This window comes from Lingula anatina, chromosome 1 (assembly GCF_051362555.1).
Source record: "Lingula anatina isolate TDL-2025a chromosome 1, LinAna3.0, whole genome shotgun sequence".
In the NCBI taxonomy this organism is placed as follows: domain Eukaryota; kingdom Metazoa; phylum Brachiopoda; class Lingulata; order Lingulida; family Lingulidae; genus Lingula; species Lingula anatina.
This window is the reverse complement of record NC_141767.1, coordinates 37,257,971-37,275,045: the sequence shown is the minus strand read 5'-3', so window position 1 is coordinate 37,275,045 and position 17,075 is coordinate 37,257,971. Positions and strand designations below refer to the sequence as shown.

The 17,075-nt window shown below is 34.2% G+C and overlaps 1 protein-coding gene across 1 annotated transcript; it reads left to right on the top strand.

Annotated features, from left to right (window-relative positions):
* Positions 1-498: 498 nt before the first annotated feature.
* Positions 499-16,365, top strand: LOC106180133 (fatty-acid amide hydrolase 1). Its single transcript, XM_013564029.2, has 17 exons — positions 499-876; positions 1,416-1,529; positions 4,377-4,433; positions 4,770-4,856; positions 5,076-5,147; positions 5,641-5,702; positions 5,870-6,079; positions 6,288-6,328; positions 6,815-6,939; positions 7,279-7,404; positions 12,685-12,782; positions 13,239-13,335; positions 13,642-13,685; positions 13,911-13,950; positions 14,259-14,370; positions 14,802-14,941; positions 15,444-16,365. The coding sequence occupies exons 1-17, from the start codon at positions 613-615 to the stop codon at positions 15,564-15,566; spliced, it is 1,812 nt and encodes a 603-aa protein (XP_013419483.2). The 5' UTR covers positions 499-612; the 3' UTR covers positions 15,567-16,365.
* The last annotated feature ends 710 nt before the right edge of the window (positions 16,366-17,075 follow it).

Here is a 17,075-nt window from a genome sequence, read left to right as displayed (position 1 = left end):
AGCAAAAAAATAATCATAATGTTTTGGTTACTGAAACTGAATTCAAATTCCATATATTAGGCCCTAGTTAAAAGTATCGATATTCTAAATAAAAACACCAACATAAATCACTTAAGTACGGAAGTTTTTCTAATCATCTTAAATATGGTCAAAATCACTAAACTGCACCTATGACACATAAAAAAGTCTAAACACACCCAACAGACATCATTTAGGTCTAAAATTGGGGCTTTCACACAAATATTTCAACAAAGAAGCATTGGCGCAGCAGTGCAGCACAACTAACGCATTCATAATACTATAAAAACTCGCCAAACAGCTTCACTAAACACGATTTAATTTAACTAAAAATACTTAATTGCTCATCTGTAGGGCTAAATATTCTGATGATTTCACTGGTATTTTTTGTAGGAACAGTTACATTTTCACAACTTATTCAGACTGACATTACGATTCAGTGACGATTTAAAACAAATTGGGATGGGTCTCATCTTGGCCTTACCCCATGACCTTGATTGACCTACTAAAGGAGATTACACGTTGTGTCGACGGATGTCGATAAGACTGTAAACACGACGCAAAAAAGTATTGAAAGCAGAAAAAACGTCAAATATGCAATTTAATGAGCTAAGAAACAAAATAGTTGATGAATTGTCAACTGTTGGCCACCGCCAAGTACTACTAGCAGTCGCGGGCATCATCGGCGTGCACTTCGTCTGGGCCTGGTTGAAATGGTTCGGGTTGAGGGTCAAAAATGCTGGAAAGCGAAATAGAAAACGCGAGGAGAGACAAAAGATGATAGACATCGTGCGGAATAGTCATGTACAGTCAGAGACATACGCAGAGGCTGTAAAATACGGTAAACATAAGCACCACGTAAGTTGTATTTAAACGAATTATTTTTAAAACCAGTGGCTAAGCCTAAGATGTGGTGAATATTGGGGGAGGGGGGGGGGGGAGGGGGGGCAATATGGGTAAACACAGGTGTAAATCCCTTGCTGAATGAATCTTTATCTCGGACCTTTCCTTCATCCCTCATTATCTCTTTATAGAACCCTCATATTTACCCTTGTTAGATAAAATCTTATTAGATAAAATGGTCTCAAAATACAAACGAGGGGGCAAATTACATGTAATGAACCCACATGGATTTCTTAATCAATTTCCCCTCATTAACTACAAGTAAGTATATGATAATATGGACAGTGCTCTGCAGTCTATGGCTGTACATGTGTACCTTTCTCACTTGAATTTTAACTCTATTATAAAAGAAGAAATTACATTGTAAAAGAATGATGAACCAAAACATTGTTACAGATTGTGTAGTAGGGATACTCATTAATAGTATGTATACCTTTTTTTATATTACTTCACATATGCCAGACAAAAACGATCATTCATCTGGTTAATTTCAGCTTTCTGAGGAGACCATCGATAGCATCACTAACCTACCCACCAAAGCACTGCTGGGTCAGCTAAAAAGTGGACAACTCCTTGCAGTAGACGTTCTTCATGCATTCCAACACAAGGTAAAGTATATAATGCATGAAGTTCATAGCATTAGAGCTCCTATTAACCTTTTTCATCTTTTGCGGAAATACGAAGTGCGCATGACAGGAACCGCGCGCCACAGGGGTCATGGTGGTCCTCTGCTGTTTCCAGCATGGCAATGCTAGGTGTAGATGATGTACAAGGTGCGCATATAAAAAGGTCGTATGAAGCGTGCATTGCTTTCTGTCAAACTAAAAAGGTGGCTGAAGCACAGAAATGCGTAAACTGTAGGCAAGAAACAGCTATTTGGACGGAGAATCAAGCAATTAAATATTTTCTTTCTCAGTTTAAATACGATGCGCTTTACAACTAGACTTCACCTAAGCGTCCGAGCCTTGGCTGCACTTTCAATAGTGATGACGAACTAAAGCTACGGACTTCTTTTAAATGCTTCCGATAATAAAGATATGCGAAAGAGACTCGTTATTTTTTTATATATAAAATCAAAATAGCCAGTAGACTCGTACACAGCTTTCAAGAGTGTGGACAGGTGCGCAGGCCTACGTCTTCACAATTTTGTACATGTTGTATGCAAGCTGTGGCGATATCACCTCATGTACCGGCAGTGTCAATTCATTACGATTTTTATGTCTTGTTTGAAGGATATCTTAAGAGATTTTTAAAGTGATAAAATGAAAAGATTTCCTGCATTGTTTGACTCGTAAATACTGTGTATACAGGTAAAACTGACACGCAGATCGTTCGTCGGTGAACTGATTAAATCGTTTGGTACCTGATAAGGCATCAGGTGTTACTTGTTCAATTGTTCAGTAAGGCGGGCGGCCACAACTACGACCTTTCCTCTGTAATTAAAACCTTAAATGTTAAAGTGTTAAATAGGTGAGACAGGAATTCTCGACTCTTTCCCAGACGATAATTAAAGTTTACCGTGTCTTACTCTAGTATATGCACAAAATTTACGACAGGTAAAAAATGTCAGCCTTTCGGTCTGACAAGTATGAAAATTTTGTCAATCTGAAACAAAAACAAAATTATAGCAAGAGCCCAAATTATTTGATTTTTAAACGTTTTTATGCGTATTTTCATCGCTTTCAATCACAGACAATTAAAACATTCAAATAAAGTGTTTCCCACACATTTCATACTTTTCAACTATCTAAGACAGTCAAATATACGTAGGCCTACTTTAATACTAAGCATATTTGTATTACTTTACAAATACGTTGTTGGATTATGTTTATTATCCATTTTGTCTTTACCATACATGTATTATGTACGTGTAGCTTACAGAAAGGCTTTTCTGCATTTTTTGTAAAAATATGCCCATTGAATTTTCCAATTCTCTTGTCATTGAGTTCAGAAATAAATAACTTTTTATTTCGCTGATAATGCATTCAACAAGAGCCGATGTACTTTCTTCTTCGTATGTCTCTGTTGATCTTGATAATATGAGCCCCGTTTGTACAAATCAGTAATACGTATACAGGACTGAATACATAATAATAAAAATTTTATTAACGTCTCACGTTAAAAAAAAATAGAACCCACCCTGCTAAGGGTTATTAGAGACTAAAACCTGTGATGGGCCTACAACATTTAAAATGATCACTTATCAATAAAACACACACAAAAAGGATATTACATACAAAACTTTTCAAACCTTCTCTTTGTTGTTACACAAAAAGTCGTGAAAGTTCTTGAATTTTTTGTAAGTAGAATCCCCGTGTAAAACTTCAAAGCTTTTACTTTCTTTTTCCATAATCTCATGCTTGAAGTCTTTTCTTAATTTTTAGGCCCCGGCCTTTTCTTCAATTTTTTCTTCAAATCTTTATAATGTTTTTTTTTCTCGCATTTTTTACCCCGAGTTCTATTTGCCGATAGTTCTTTATATCCGTTGTTTAACTAAGCATTTCTGTTTTTTATTAAAGCACCGTTGATCTCCTAATATTATAGTTTTTCTTCCCGCCTTCGAAATGTTCAGGGCAAATGCGGTGCCCTGCTTTTGATCCAAACTTGCTATATTTTCCTTTCTTTCTACCATATTTTTCATTCTAACGGGTTTGTTGGGAACTTATTAAACCTCATGTGTCGATCTCGCTTACTGTTATTGTAGTAGCGGGACAAAAAGCACGTAAACCCAGCCATGGTTTTAAGCACCACTGTAAGTGTTTCGACGTAGCAGGGCTCCCCTACCCACAATGCAATTTCCATTTCCGGAAAAGATGAAAAAGGCTAATTTACTGTTAGCATAAGTTTCACACATCAGAGACACTAAATAGGACCTAATCTCCTAATCTGATGCACTGATTGCATTCAGCGAGAGTCCTGGTGGAGTTAGAGCCACATACCAAAAGACCAATAGCTTCATTCACTGGAACAGGGCTTTTTGAAGGCATTTGAGCAGGACTGACATTGTTTAATTACGACCAACTCAGACTGTGAGAAATGGGAATTTGCTTGATGCTCAGTAACAAACCAGGTGTCAGTCAGAATGTGAAACCTTGAGGCAGTTAATTCATGCCTGACTTTGGTCTCACAGATAGCTGTGCATGATCAGTATTCTGGGAAGAGCAAATAAGTTTTGAAGTAATGAAACATACCGAAAAATCTGACTAATCACTGAGGATTACTTATAGAATTCATATGTCTATAATATCATACCCATTGTATATGTTTATTTTGCCTGTAACTATATATTGGGGTATTAAAGATATGGATTTGTTGATTTAGAATCTTCAAGAATTTTCTTCCTTTCTCTGTTAGTTTGTTTTCATAATGTTATTAGTCGAGTCATAAACTAAGATCACATCTTCAGTGTTGGAATGATATGGCTTTTAAAAATCCTATTTTCCATTCTTTTGCAGGCCCTTGAATGTGACAAGGATTTGAATTTCATCAGTACACCAATTGTGGAAGCTGAGGTAAGATGTCCACTAGACTGGGAGATGTTATGAGATGTTTGATAATTAGGATAAAGCAATTTTAACTAATTTCTTGGATCTTTTCCTTTTTTTCTATAGAAAGATGATGGTAAATTTTTAAGCTAAGTAGGGTACTTATTATAAATTTTTAAAATTGTACAGTACACATGTTATGGTCTTCTTTTAAACCGTGTAGCGTACATGCATGCACGTGCACGTGCACACACACATACACACACACACACACACACACACACACACACACCTAAGCAGGTTCTGTTATTAGAAAAAGATAAAGATAAATGAACAGCATGTAGGATGCTCTTGTCCTTGTAGGCTGCTGCCCAGACCTGTGATGCTGCAGTCAAGAAAGGACCACTGCATGGTTTACCTGTCAGTATCAAAGAGAGTATTGGAGTAAAGGTTAGTCTGACTACTTGTTGAATATTTCCTTTATTTTGAAACACATCACGTTTTTCTTTGAAGAATGTCTGCCTTGATAGGACTTTGTCAATACTTTTCCTTAACAGCATGCTGCAGTTAATACATGCCTGGGTGCACACACAGGCACACACATATGATTATACTACTTAAAGAGGTGCTATGTTAAAAACAGACAGTTCTGTATGTTACATATTTCAGGGCTATGACTGTACACTAGGTTGTGCCAACTGGATAGACAGACCCTGGGAAGAGGACTCTGCAGTTGTCAAGGTATTTTCCCTCATTTGTGACTTCAAGAATAAATTTTCAATTAAAGTTATACTAGTGCACTTCCACCTTCACTGTATGTTATGTGTGGGGAGTGCATGTTTTTTTAATCATTTCCAGCGTAACAGTTTACACAGAAAAAATCAACATATAACTTGCACTTGCAACTTAAGCAGTTCTTTCTTTAATTTTTCCATTTTGTATAAAATTTAAAGACTGTAATTGGTACATATATTTTATGCAGTGTTGTTCTTCAGTTAAAGCTTTAGGTTTTCTCTCAGTTTCAATAAAATCTTACTAAAAGACCTGAAGATGATTGTACAACTGGGCATTTAGGACCTTTGTATGCTAGCTTAACTGTGTCACAGACTTTTGAATGCAGTAGATTGAGTAAAGGGTAAGGCTATATTATTCCAAGATTCTCATGTAATTCCTGGATGATTAGTGAGTGAATTGTTCCATAGAATAATCTACATAAAATGAATATCATTTTCAGGTGTTGAAAAGACAAGGAGCCATTCCATTTATGAAGACTAATGTCCCACAAACCTTAGTGTCGTAAGTGCTTTGAAGTATGCCATTTTCCTCTTTTCTCTTTCTCTCTCTCTCGATTTCTTAGCTCAGTGGTTTGAAAGAGGTCCATTTTTCCCTAAAGATCAATTGTGCCTGTGTGAGCAAGTCAAACTTTTTTCTCCACTCAAACTGTAACATTTGTTATACATTAGAACTGGCGTCTGCAGCAACCCAATATATGGTTTGACTAAAAACCCACATGATGTGACGCGTGCGACTGGCGGCTCCTCTGGTGGTGAAGGAAGTGCTGTGGCAGCAGGGGCCAGCATTGTGGGACTGGGAACAGACGTTGGTTCAAGCATACGAGTGCCATGTGCTTTCTGTGGAGTGTATGGACTCAAACCCTCATGGGACAGAATAAGGTTTGGGATGGCTTAATTATGAAAATATTTCATTTCAGCTGTCAAAATTTTTCAGTTAATTTTTTATAGGTTTTTTTTTCTAATGATTTGAAATATAAATTCATATAAAACAGGTTATTGTCAAGCACATTTTATATATAAAGAGTTTAAATTAAAGAAATAGAATATTTAGCGTAATTACCAGCAAATATTATTTGTGATATTTCAGCAACAAAGGGAACCACCCACAGATGTCAGGAAACAAACACTGTAAGTGGGTTAGAAATGAACTCTGTATAAAACATCTGACAGTATGACTCACCTGACAGTAAGAAACAACACTTCCAACATGATTGCTACAAGATTACCACAACTGCTGATACTATTTATAGAAGTCACTGATCTGCTTCATACGTACAGGTACTAATACAGTACATACTAATACTAATACAGGTACTAATAGGGGACAGTTAACATAATTAGTGCCCTAACACCACAAAAAATGGCAACACATCTAAAACAGACATTGTTACAGCATGAAAAAGTTTGATATTCTTTTCCTTTCAATATTGTATAGAAATGTAGACATGATTTCATTAATATGTGCTTGAGATATAAACTGTAAAGTACCAGCTGTTTCTCAAACTATACTGACCAAAGAACTACATTTCTATTGAAAATACTTACACTGTAGCTAAATCAATGAAACCTTTAATAACAAAATATTGTATACATTTTAAATGGCTCCAATTTCAGTACAGTTTTGTGTGGGGCCAATGGGCAGAGATGTGGACAGTCTGGTGGTCATCATGAAGGCCTTGTTGTGTCCAGACATGTTTGAGCTGGACTCTTACATCCCACCAATTCCATTTAGAGATGAGGTAAGGGGAAATATTTTTGAATATGCATGTACAGTATGTTGAAGAATTGTTTTACAATGAAAATTGGGTTAATCATATTTATTATCATCTTTTTAAAGTAGGGGCATTTAATTATTTAGTCGATGACAAAATTTAAAATTTATAACATTGGCTGAACTGCCACAGTCCCCGCATCCTGAACTCCAAAGTTTTTGGAGTAGCACATTTCCCAAAGTTGTTGGTAATTATAGGTACATTTCCTGGAGGAGTATTTAAGGGATGAACCCCTTAGTTTGTTTCCTTTGGTTTATATTCCATTTGTCTCAGGTATTTTATTGTGTGTTATCATTTTCATGCCAGATCTATGAAAGCAGTAGACCTCTGAAGATAGGATATTACTGGAATGATGGAGGCGGAGATGCAATGCCAGCAGTGCAGAGAGCAGTCCAGCTGGCCAAAAGTGTCCTTGAGAAAAAAGGACATCTGGTATGTACAAGTGTACAAGACCAAAGCAGCAGTTTTGTCAAATGGAGGGGCACAGTTTTACTGTACAACCCATTTTGATAGATTCACAACTAAATAACCTGACTATTACTAGTATGTTCATATTCAGACATCCTACCAGCTGGATCGATCCAACTCTGCAGGCAATCCTTGCTGAATTGCAATCAGTGTAATCATCTTAATTGTCTGATATGCCTCCTAGAGCAGCTAGGGGGTAATTTACTTCTGTGAGCACTTGGCTAAGTTACCCCTTAGCTGTTTGAGGAGGTGTGTTAGACAATTAAGCTGATTACATTGATTACACTCTAGTGAGAATCCCCGCATAGTTAGATCGATCCTGGTACAATGCCTGAATCTGAATATGCTCTTAGAGAGCAACTGAAACAGAGCCTCTATGTAATGCCTGGTATGGTCAGTTAACTGGGTTAAGGTTGAAAAGTTCATTTGGACTTGTGATAGGAAGTAAATAACCTCATGGTATAATTACATGCTATATGTAGCACTGATCATATTGGTGTGGTACAGAAAACTGCATCACTTGGTGTGAAAAATGGCCTTAGACTTGTGCATTGTAACATGAAAATTAAGAAATTGGGGTGTTTCACTTTTGATTTTTTTATGTACAGACACAGATGTGTCTGTACATATAGCCATCATCTGCGTCTGTCGTCGCCGTCGTCGCCGTCGCCGTCGCCGTGCACTTTTACCGATAACACGATAAGTGGAAAACCATTTTGCCTTTTGATTTGAAACTTGCAGAACTGATGAATATTCATAATACGCAGGTCAAGTTCGAAAATCAGCATGATCGGGTCACTCTTAGGGAATTTATGCTGTTTTTTCACTTTTTTCAACATATATGCAGCACCGATAACATGATAAGTGGAAAACCATTTTACCTTTTGACTTGAAACTTACAGAACTGATGAATATTCATAATACGCAGGTCAAGTTCGAAAATCAGCATGATCGGGTCACTTTTAGGGAATTTATGCAGTTTTTTCACTTTTTTCAGCATATATGCAGCACCGATAACACGATAAGTGGAAAACCATTTTACCTTTTGACTTGAAACTTACAGAACTGATGAATATTCATAATACGCAGGTCAAGTTCGAAAATCAGCATGATTGGGCTATTTTGAGGGAATTTATGCTGTTTTTTCACTATTTTCAATATAAATGCAACACTGATAACACAATATAAGAAAAACGGATTGGCCAATTGTAATTATACTCACAGGAGTGGTCAATCTTACTAAAACGCAGGTTGAGTTCGAAAATCAGCATAATCGGGCCATTATTTTAGAAGTTATACTGTTTTTTTCACATTTCCTCAGATTCAATTCTTAAGCATGTTAACAGTCTCATTATTTAACTAATAAGATGCCTAAAAGTGTTTGTTTGATATTTCCTGCATCTTTACAACATTGTTAGTTGATTATGTAAAAAACATGGTAAACTTGTTATCATGTATTCTGTAATAAAGTGTCAAAAATGGAAATAAACTCATATCATTGCAGTTTGTCAGATTCAATCATCCACTATGTTCAGAATCTCAGAATGGAGGAAATTGGACATTTAACACTGTTCTATTGATACTTTTCCCATTTCATCAATTTTTTTAGTTGGTCATATAAAAATGGCAGTAAAATGTTTATTTTGTTTTATGTTAAAAAAGTGTTAAAAATGGAAATAAACCCATTTCAGAACAGTGCTGTCTTGTTCAGCATATATGCAACACCGTAAACACGATAAGTGAAAAACTGTATTACATTTTGGTTTGAAACTTACAGAACTGATGAATATTCATAATTCGCCGGTCAAGTTCGAAAATCAGCATGATCGGGTAATTTTTAGGGAAGTTATGCTTTTTTTTTCACTTTTTTCAGCATATATGCAACACCGTAAACACAATATAAGAAAAACAGATTGGCCAATTGTCATTGTACTCACAGGAGTGGTCAATCTTACTAAAATGCAGGTTGAGTTCAAAAATCAGTATAATCGGGCCATTATTTTAGGAGTTATGCTGTTTTTTCACAATTCCACAGATTCAATTCTTAGGCATGTTAACAGTCTCATAATTGAACTAATAAGAAATGTAAAAGTGATTGTTTGATATTTCCTGCATCTTTACAACATTTTTAGCTGATTATGTAAAAATGATGGTAAACTTGTTATCGTGTATTGTGTAATAAAGTGTCAAAAATGGAAATAAACTCATATCATTGCAGTTTGTCAGATGCATTCATCCACTATGTTCAGAATCTCAGAATGGAGGAAGTTGGACATTTAACACTGTTCTATTGATACTTTTCCCATCTCATCAATTTTCTTCATTGGTCATATAAAATGGCAGTAAACTGTTTATTTTGTTTTATGTTAAAATAGTGTTAAAAATGGAAATAAACCCATTTCAGAACAGTGCTGTCTTGTTTACATTTTGGCATTTTCAATATGTGACTTTAAAGTTCCATGGGCCTGAAGACTTTTGCTAGTCACATTTTCTGAATAACCATGATACTAATATTTTATAATTAAAAATTGATGGTCATTATGCTGCAAAACATTATGTAATGTTGCATCAAAATTTGAAGAAACCCCTATTTTGGGCACTGCTCCCATGATGACCATTTAAGGAAAATCATGTCAATTACTGTTCTCAAACTTACAGGAAAGAAACATGGGTCTAAAGTACAGCTTCAGTAGACAATGCAGTCTGTTTGGTAAATTTTTCTGGCAATTAAACAGTTTTTTGTGAAAATTTAATTTTTTACTTATTGGCATTTCCAAGATGTGACTTAGAACCTCCACGGGCTTGAAGACCCATGCTAGTCACATTTTCTTAAAATCCATGACAGGTATAATTTGTTATGAAAAATGGATGGTTATTATGCTGTAAAACATTATGTAATATTGCATCAAAATTTGAAGAAACCCCTATTTTGGGCACTGCTCCCATGATGACCATTTAATGAAAGTTATGTCACTTACTGTTCTCAAACTTACAGGAAAGAAACATGGGACTAAAATACAGCTTCAGTAGGCAATGCAGTCTGTTTGGTAAATTTTTCTGGTAGTTAAGCAGTTTTTTTGTGAAAATTTAATTTTTCACATATTGGCATTTTCAATGTATGACTTAGAACCTCCACGGGCTTGAAGACCCATGCTAGTCACATTTTCTGAAAATTCATGACACTTATATTTTATTATTAAAAATCGATGGTCATTATGCCGTTAAGCATTATGTAATGTTGCATCAAAATAGAAGAAAACACAATTTTGGGTGCTGCTGCCTTGATGACCATTATGGGGAAACTGTGTTACTTATGACTGTCAAACTTTCAAAAAAGAAACACAGGACTAAAATGCAGCCTGAGTTGGAAAAGCAGTCTAATTGGCTTCTTTTTCTGGAAGCTATACATTTTAGTGTAATATTCATTATCTTTTTGGCATATTCATTGTGGGACTCAGAGCTCCCATGGACATGAAGCCGAATGGTAATCATATTTTCTACATGTCCATCCTATTTATAGTCAATAAACAAAAATTGGTGATAATTATTCTCTAATTTATTATGTAATGTTACATCAAAATTGACAACAATCTTTTTGCACTGCTACTGCAAACATTATGAAAAGAAAACTGTGCTACTTATTATCATTTTTAACTTACAAGTATGATTTTTAGGATTGGCTTCAGCTCATATGAGAAAACCAGCTCTATTGGATTATCATTTTTATTGAATTTATGCATTTTTTGTGAAATTTTCATTTTTCTCATTCTGGCACTTTCTAAGTATAAACTTGAACTCCGATGGGCCTGAAGCCTTATGCTTTTAATTTCGTCTGTGTTACCTGTTGTGCATAAGTTGATGTTGACTGTGCAGTTAAACATAATGTATTATTGCATCAGGATTGGTAGTCTCCTATTTTGGGCATTATGGTTTTGTGCTTTTCTTAAAGTGTGACTTATGGGCCGAAAGACCTTTGAGTGGGTCAGTCTGTAAATTACCCTTGGGTATCACTAGATTAATTTCAGAGTTATAAAGTCATTTGCCTTAATAGGCCATTAAATGAGATTACATAAAGCACACTTGTTGATATTTCCCCGTAAACTCCCAAAGGTAAAGCTCTCTGCTAGATTAATAATAAGGAAGCAGTGATAATTATGCAGGTAAATTTTGTTTAATATTGCAAATAAGTTTTAAATTATATATATATATATATATATATATATATATATATATATATATATATATCAAACTGGAAGATTAAAAGTTTGAATAGCATCTTCATTGGAATTATATTTACCTCAAGCTCTGCCAAGGAGGTCATATTTTCACCCTTGTTTGTCTGTCATCCACATAACACAAAAAGTTATGGACTGATTTTGCAGAAATTTTCAGGAACTGCTGGAAGTGGGCCAAAGAGGACAATGATTAATTTTTGGTGGTGGTCTGGAACAATAATCAATCAATTATCAATAATAATCAACAATTGCTGCCTTGGCAGAGGTCTGCACTCTCAAAGTGCTTTTCTAGCTTTGTTATGTTTTCCTTTATAATTTTTTCTCAAACACTTGCATTTGTGACTTTTAACTCTCATCTGCCTGGGGCTCTGCACATTTTCTGTATTTCCACATAAGCAGTTGTATTGTTTTTTATGTCTTTAAACATTATGTAATATTATTTTATGCACTGTCATCATTTTTCAAATATTTAGAGTTTCATAGTGTGAATTTGAACTCTCATGGTCCTGAAACTGTAATTTTATTGAAGGGGTGGACCATCTTCTGGGTCTTCCTGAAGACAGTCAGGTTATTAAGTTTATATTGACTGGTATCTATTTTTTTCTGTTGGAAGACCATCAAAATGGAGGATGGATCAACATAGATACTTTGTAATACTGTCAGAAAATATCTCTGGGTCCGCTCCTGTTATTGACCATGTTACCTGTTGTGCAAGATTAAAATTCAGTGTTGACTGACAGTGCTATTATAAGCATTATTTATTATCGCATCAAAATTGACAAAATGACCTATTTTGCATCTTTATTTTCTGTTTTTTGTCTGTACATTTGACAGCTTTGCTGCCTTGTTTCTGTCCTTATGGGATGTTTATAATAATGTTGATGTTAATGTTAATGTCACCATGAGTAAATGATAGTGTGTGTGTGTGTGTGTGTGTGTGTATCTAAATAATAGCCAAAAGGTCTCAATTAGTTTACATATTAGTATAATGAGATTTTTCTTATCCTAGCTGCTGCCATGGACTCCTCCAGATGTTCATACTAAAGCCTTTGAGTATTTTCATCGCATTGCCTTGGCTGACCAACTTGAGGAAACACTGCTTTTATCGTAAGTTCTGTTGTGTGCTAGCAAAAATGTCTTCCCACCCTTTTGTTGATACTGTTGGGTTAGGGTGCTTTAAAATTCACAGACAGGATTCAGTTATGAGCAAATGTGGATGAGGTCCAGATGAACAGGATTTCAAAAAGCATGGATCTCAACATCATTAGCAAAGTAATAACAAATGCAAAGAAGTGTTACTAAACAACTCACTCTACATTAATTTTTTTCAAGACCAAATTGATAAAAATATAATCAGTATTTTATTGACAAAGAGAATGGTTTAATAAAATAAATGCAAAATCTTTAGTCATAAGCCAGGGCAAAACAGTACATGATAACTTGAGTGATATTTAGACATAATATTTTTAAGTAAAAGATTTTAAAAATTGTTATTTGTTATAATTCACCAGGTAACTTTTGAATTTCAGTATAAAATGAACCACTCTATTTTCTATATTTCAGTTATGGGGACAAAAGAGATACATGTATCGCCCATCACATTTTTCTCAAGATACCTTATTTCATTAGGAGTGTTTTGGCAGTACTGGTAAAGCCAGTGGTAAGAACTTCTAAACAAGTGAACTATTCACAGATAGGCACTCTGTTGTCTGTATCCGATCATATTGATGTCAGTAAAATATCTCAATAAATGAATGTTTTCTCATTAATTGATTTTTTCCTTTTCTGTTTACAGTTGAATAAACACAAAAGTCTTCCTTTTTGATAATGGTATGATTATTTCAGTTATTCAGAAATTAATACAACCTGTTGGGGTCTATTGCCATATTTCTGAGAAAAAATTTCCTACAACTCTGTAATGCTTTCAAAACTGTTTTTTATATGATAATTTCTTTTCTTTATGCAGGACGGTCTAATGTCCAAGTTTTTATATGCCAGTAAACCCTTCAGGTATTGATTTTTTCAGGCAGTCTGAAAGTTTTTTGACAGTAGTAATTTGCAAAAAAATTGTAATGAATGTCATACTTATTGAAATACTGAACAATGTCTTTTAATTGTACCATTAATTGAAATTTGCCTCTTTATGTTAAAATAAAGCAGTGAGAATGTTTTTTTTTCTCTGTTAGGTCTGTGTATATTTGTCATTTTTCTAGTCTGTTTGTGTTTTTTTTTCAGTTCTATGTATGAATGGTTTTCCTATGGTAAAGAAGCTGATGTAAGTTTGAAAATGTGATTATTTTTGTTAGAAGAAACAAATATCAGTATTTCAACTGAAGCAAGAAACATTATACATGTAATTTTATTGAACTGTGTTCCCAGAGAAAGAAATGCATTTTTGTACTTTTGAAAGATTTTTTAAAATTCATAGGTAACTTTTTAGTGCAAATTCACATATTGTTAGTTCATTTTACAATTTTTTCTATACAAGTGTGTTTGTGGGGGGATATACTCTGGTATCTTAAACCATTCAGTCAGAACTGGAAATGTCCAAATTTTCAAAGAAAACTCTACATTTGTTGTAAGGCATGGAAAGGAGAATTCCAAAGTGCTTGGCAAAGCCAAGGATTGGATGCTGTCATCTGCCCCACCACTTCTTGTACGGCTCTTCCTCTTGGTGACATGGCTGATTCTGTTGGTAAGACAATATTTCTAAATTACGTATGTGGGGTTCTGATAATTTGTCACCTTTTTGTTGAGCCTGTTTTAATGGCAGTCATAGCATCAGTTAGGGCTATAAAGCAAAATAAACTTCGAATTTCTTAGTAATATTTTTTTTTTAATGTACAAAAAAATATGTTGTTACTCATTTAGGTGCTGGGTTGTACTGTTATCAACATTGACTTGATTGGAATGTAATCTGATTTGAAGCCATTAAAGTTGTTTTTTTTTTCTAATTAAATCATCAGAATATGATAAATTTGATTGAAGATGTATGATGTTGTAACTGCATCTGACAAGAAGTAGTTTTATCCATTTAATGACTTTGTAGTGCATTTTTAAGCATACTTGCATACCTTTTTATTTTATGTTGTTTTTTAAAATCCACATCATTTTCACATCTTTCAGGCATAGAGAGGTTCAGTTGGTTGTTCAACTTGCTTAACTACCCAACAGGCATCATTCCTGTCACCAAAGTGACAGCAAACGATGAAGAAAAACTGAAGCAATACAAGCCAAATTCCAAATATGAAAAAGTGGTGAAAAGGGTAAATAATTCTGTTGACAATAGTTCATCATAGCTGTAATATAGTGATTCATATTATCAGGTTAATTGCTAAGAAACAGTTCAGAAGAAATCAAGTGAAGTCATTAGCTAATTACCAAAACAGTTATATAAAAATTAGATGAGTTAATACATTAAGTGATTGATCTGAATATTTAGTAAAAGTGTTAAATGCAAACCACTGTACAGTAAATTGAGCACATTTGTCATGTAGATGAACCCAACCTTGTGATCGACATGCTATGAATGAAGTCATTATCCAAAATTATTTTCATTTATTCAAGGTTCTGTATCATCTGATGGTGTAATGTGGTATTGAATGCCTTCTCATTAACCAAATGTGGGCAGAAATTACACTTTGTCATTATTTTATTTGAAGGATACAAAGTGGATTCTTCCTTCACCAAATCATAGGGCATGATGATTTTTGTCTTTTGAAAATCAAAAAATCTTCAGCTGTGAGAAAGATAGTATTTCTGTTTCAGGGTTGTGAAGGCAGTGAGGGATTGCCTGTCACTGTACAGTGTGCAACTCTTCCATTCCAAGAAGAACTGTGTCTAAGAATAATGAAAGAATTGGAGCAAGGATTGGTGAAGATGGAAAATTAGAAAAAAATATGTTTGGTGCTTTTTCAGATTTATTGTAAAAATGACTCTTTTCCTTACTAGATATTATTGATATATAAAAACCCAAGTTCAAGAGATATAAATGGGTTCATTGACTGAAATTTTAGTACGTTTTTTCTTTAATCTTGCACAGTTATAAACTCATGCAGGCATTTTGTTTACTTCATGAGTTCGAAACTGTTGAATGGTTATTTTTTGCATACAAAGAAAACCAGAACAATTTGTTTAAAAACTTGTGCAGATGGCATTTACAATGACATATCTAATATAAATATAATCAGGTGCTATGGAGCGTTCTATGCCATAAAATTATATATGCTGATAGATATTTGTTTTTTATTATAATATCAATTTAGCTAATTTAGATACTAAGTGTTCTTGACACATATTTTAAAGACAATTATAAAGAAACATGTTTAAAACTATAGTATCTAATATGCACACTTACTGTTTAACTTTATTTATTTATTTATTTATTTATTTAATGTATGTTTGGAATCTTGTATACAATTAGAGCAGTAGATATGCTTAGGGGAAGGGGGAGCTTAGTGTAAGTGCGTCCACCACTTGCATAGAAGTAGTCTGTCAAGATGCTTGCATTTTCTTTTTTTCTGTACCAGCATAATATTAAACTCTAGCATAATAGTGAACATTGTCAACCAAAATTTCCTTCCACCAAGCATAATTTACAAGTGTGCTAATTTTGGGTGCCACAAAAAAATTCACTGTCAACAGTGTATAGATTTTTTAAAGAATAAAAAGGGTAAAGTACTTAAATTGACACGTTTTGTTTGTTTTTTAATTTATTATTTATCTGTATTTATTCATTTTGTCAAAGGACAACTGAACGCTCTTACTTTTGATATCTGTTTATTTTTTAATGATATATTAATCTGCATACAACCCAGATAACTCGAGATGGAGAGTTGTTCCTCGCTATCGTAGCTCAATTTAAAGCTACTTAAGTAAGTCGTAGTTGGCTCATTATTTGTCTCAATTTTTCTAAAATAAAAAAGATGTGGCTAATTGATTTGGACCAGTGATTACTTTTGAGTAGGCATAATCGGTGTGTATGTATATTATATTTCTGATCTGAAGTAGACCAAAAATTCTAGTCTCATCAAATTTTTTTAAAGTTATAACATTTCTGGACAAAGTTGTTATAATATTAACGCGTGAGCAAACCGCTCGCAAATTTTTTCAAATGGCCCCATGGAAAGACGCAGCGTGCAGTGTACTGGTAGGTTTGGTCGACGTGCATTAGGCAAATTTTAATATTTAAGATTTGGCAAAAAAATCTGTATGGAGCCCCTTTAATTATTCAGATTATAAGCAATGTTTTCTTTTACACTTATTCCATTAGATGTGTTTAGTTCATTGTGCTTCCTGGTTTGTTACTACATGGAGATTTTTTTCTTAATGATTGTATAAGAGAAGATCTTGGTGTGTTTCCCTGTCGTTGAGGTTTTTGGGGAAATGTTTTGATCATGA

Coding starts and splice junctions, on each gene's coding strand:
- LOC106180133 (XM_013564029.2), top strand. CDS start 613: ATGCAATTTAATGAGCTAAGAAACAAAATAGTTGATGAATTGTCAACT. Junction 5,703..5,869: donor GTCCCACAAACCTTAGTGTC/GTAAGTGCTTTG, acceptor GTTATACATTAG/AACTGGCGTCTGCAGCAACC. Junction 7,405..12,684: donor TTGAGAAAAAAGGACATCTG/GTATGTACAAGT, acceptor TTCTTATCCTAG/CTGCTGCCATGGACTCCTCC.